Here is a 2,296-nt window from a genome sequence, read left to right as displayed (position 1 = left end):
GGGGGTGAGGGTGTGTGCAGAGAAGCGCTCTCGGACGAGGTCCGTCCCCGCTCCCTCCCGAATGACGTCATCACACCTAGTTCACAATTGTAGAGCTGTTACTGAGATGAAGAATGTAAAGTTGGAGAGAGCGCAAGGATGGGAAGAAGATTAATGGGCTGCGGCGGCGGCGCTGAGCTGTGTGTATATGTGTGAGTGTGTATGTGTGTGTATGTGTGTGTATGTGTATGTGCGGCGGGCGAGTGGGGGAGGGGGACGCTCTCCTTGAGTGCTAAGCACGTGGGTTGAGTTGAGTTGTGCAGTGCAGAGCTAAATATTTTTGCCGTGTGTTGTGGTGAAGTAATTATGCTGGAATGAGGAGTCTTGACTATGTTGATGTGGAATTGTTTTGGAGCTAGAAGGGATGATGTTCAGTATCAGCAGCCTCAGCATCAGGCGACGTTGCAAGGATATTTACGATGGCAAGCGGGGGCCCCGGATGACGATTTTTTCCTTCGCGGCGGCGGATTTCCCACTCCAGGGCGTTCCCGTCTCCTTTACTTCTTATCCCCCTTACTTCTTCTTTCTTTGGACAGCAGCTAGGGTGACTGAGAGCGGGCAAGTGAGTAAAAACAATTTTCAAGTACGCACCCTTGCCACCGCTAGGCCTGCTTGCCACACTGTGTACGGCACCTTGATGCATCGTTATTGTACGGCACCAATATGTCGAATTGTTACTTCCCCATGGTTTAAGCTACCCATGGCACCTCGTTGTAAAATAAGGGCAGGAGGGGTTAGGGCGGAGGAGGTTCCCACGGAGGGGAAAAGAGGGGGAAGGGCGGTACGTGCATTCGTGGTGAGCCGCTAGTTCACACTCGTCGATGTGCCTACATACATATGTGCGTACAACAGACACACAAGTTGGAGGAAACGACAGCACTCGCACATCCAATGGCCGCAGTGCGGATAGTGCTGTGTATCTGTTACGCTCAGGAAGGATGTCTTGTGCGCTCTTTTGTATGTATGTATGTTGTTACAGGGTGGTTAACTTCGCCAGCGGCCCCCTTTCCCGGGGCAGTCCCTGCTCTCCCCTGCTAGAGGGGCACCCTAATCCGTCACCCCATCCGACTTCAGAATGTATTCGTTGAGTTCGGCAACTCACCACCAGCATCCAACCAAATCTAGCGGATCAACGGCGCATCAACTTAGTTCCTGGTCAGCTCGCAAGTTGATATTATCACGTCCTACACCGTCCATAAGATGGGGGGCCACCTCCCATTTCATCACTCCTCAAACACCCGAGGAGCCGGCAGGCGGATTTGAACCCGGGTCGACTGGGTCAACTGGGAGCAGAAGTCAGGCCTTAACCTCTGCCAGCCGCCTGCCTATGTATGTATGTATGTCTTTATATCTCTGTATATCCATGTCCGTGTGTAGTCCTGCTCCGTTTGGCTGGTGTAAAGTACGGCAAACCTGCTTCCCTTTGGTACGACTAAATGGCTTACGCCTTTTCTTAAATTATCTGCCGTTGTAGGGATTTATTGTGTGTAGTATCTTAAAACACACAACACATGCTGACATACATGCATACATGCTTCCTCGCAGCGTCCGAACACATCACCCGGGACGCCGTACGCCCCATTAACGAGATTGTGATGGTGATGGTGGTGATGGTCCATTCATTCCGCACAACGCGGGCAGTGCAGTATGACTCTCAGTAGAGTTTTATTTCGCAGCGTCCTGTGCCGCCAGCCTGCGTCACGGCGGGGACCTCCCGCCGGTTGCGGGGGCCAGACAGGCAAACAGACAGACGAACATACGTACCACGTCTCCACTGGCGCTTAGGAGGAGGAGAACCCCAAGCCCCCGGCCCCCCAGTCAAAAAGCCGAGGAGGACTTTTCTCCGTATCGGTATCGGTCGCACTCAACACTCGTAATCGTTTTTCTCAATCACTAACTATTCCAGCTTCATTCGCTCACTCGCCCGCAGCTTCTCACCCGACGATATGTTCTCGCACCTAGGTTAAGTGGATGTCTATTCTGTTACATGCCTAGCACCTGTATGTGAATGCCCGCAGCCGCAAACGCACACACACACTGACACACACACACACACACCGACACACACACACACCGACACACACACATACACTCACACACACACACTGACACACACACACACACTGACACACACACACACTGACACACACACACACACTGAAACACACACACACACACACTGACATACACACACACACACTGACACAAACACCCCGGCAAGCATACGTCACACACATGTAGGGACGGCACCCCATGA

At 52.6% G+C, this 2,296-nt stretch overlaps 1 protein-coding gene across 1 annotated transcript in view; it reads right to left on the bottom strand.

Annotated features, from left to right (window-relative positions):
• Positions 1-1,693: 1,693 nt before the first annotated feature.
• VOLCADRAFT_91151 (uncharacterized protein) overlaps positions 1,694-2,296 on the bottom strand; it is a gene marked incomplete at both ends in the record, with an annotated part of 10,533 nt that continues 9,930 nt past the window's right edge. Inside the window, one exon of the mRNA XM_002950549.1 lies at positions 1,694-1,732. Within this exon, the coding sequence (XP_002950595.1) occupies positions 1,694-1,732 (39 nt within the window). The remainder of the gene's footprint in view (positions 1,733-2,296) is intronic.

This window comes from Volvox carteri, assembly GCF_000143455.1.
Source record: "Volvox carteri f. nagariensis unplaced genomic scaffold VOLCAscaffold_19, whole genome shotgun sequence".
In the NCBI taxonomy this organism is placed as follows: Eukaryota; Viridiplantae; Chlorophyta; class Chlorophyceae; order Chlamydomonadales; family Volvocaceae; genus Volvox; species Volvox carteri.
This window is presented reverse-complemented; position numbering and strand designations above follow the sequence as displayed.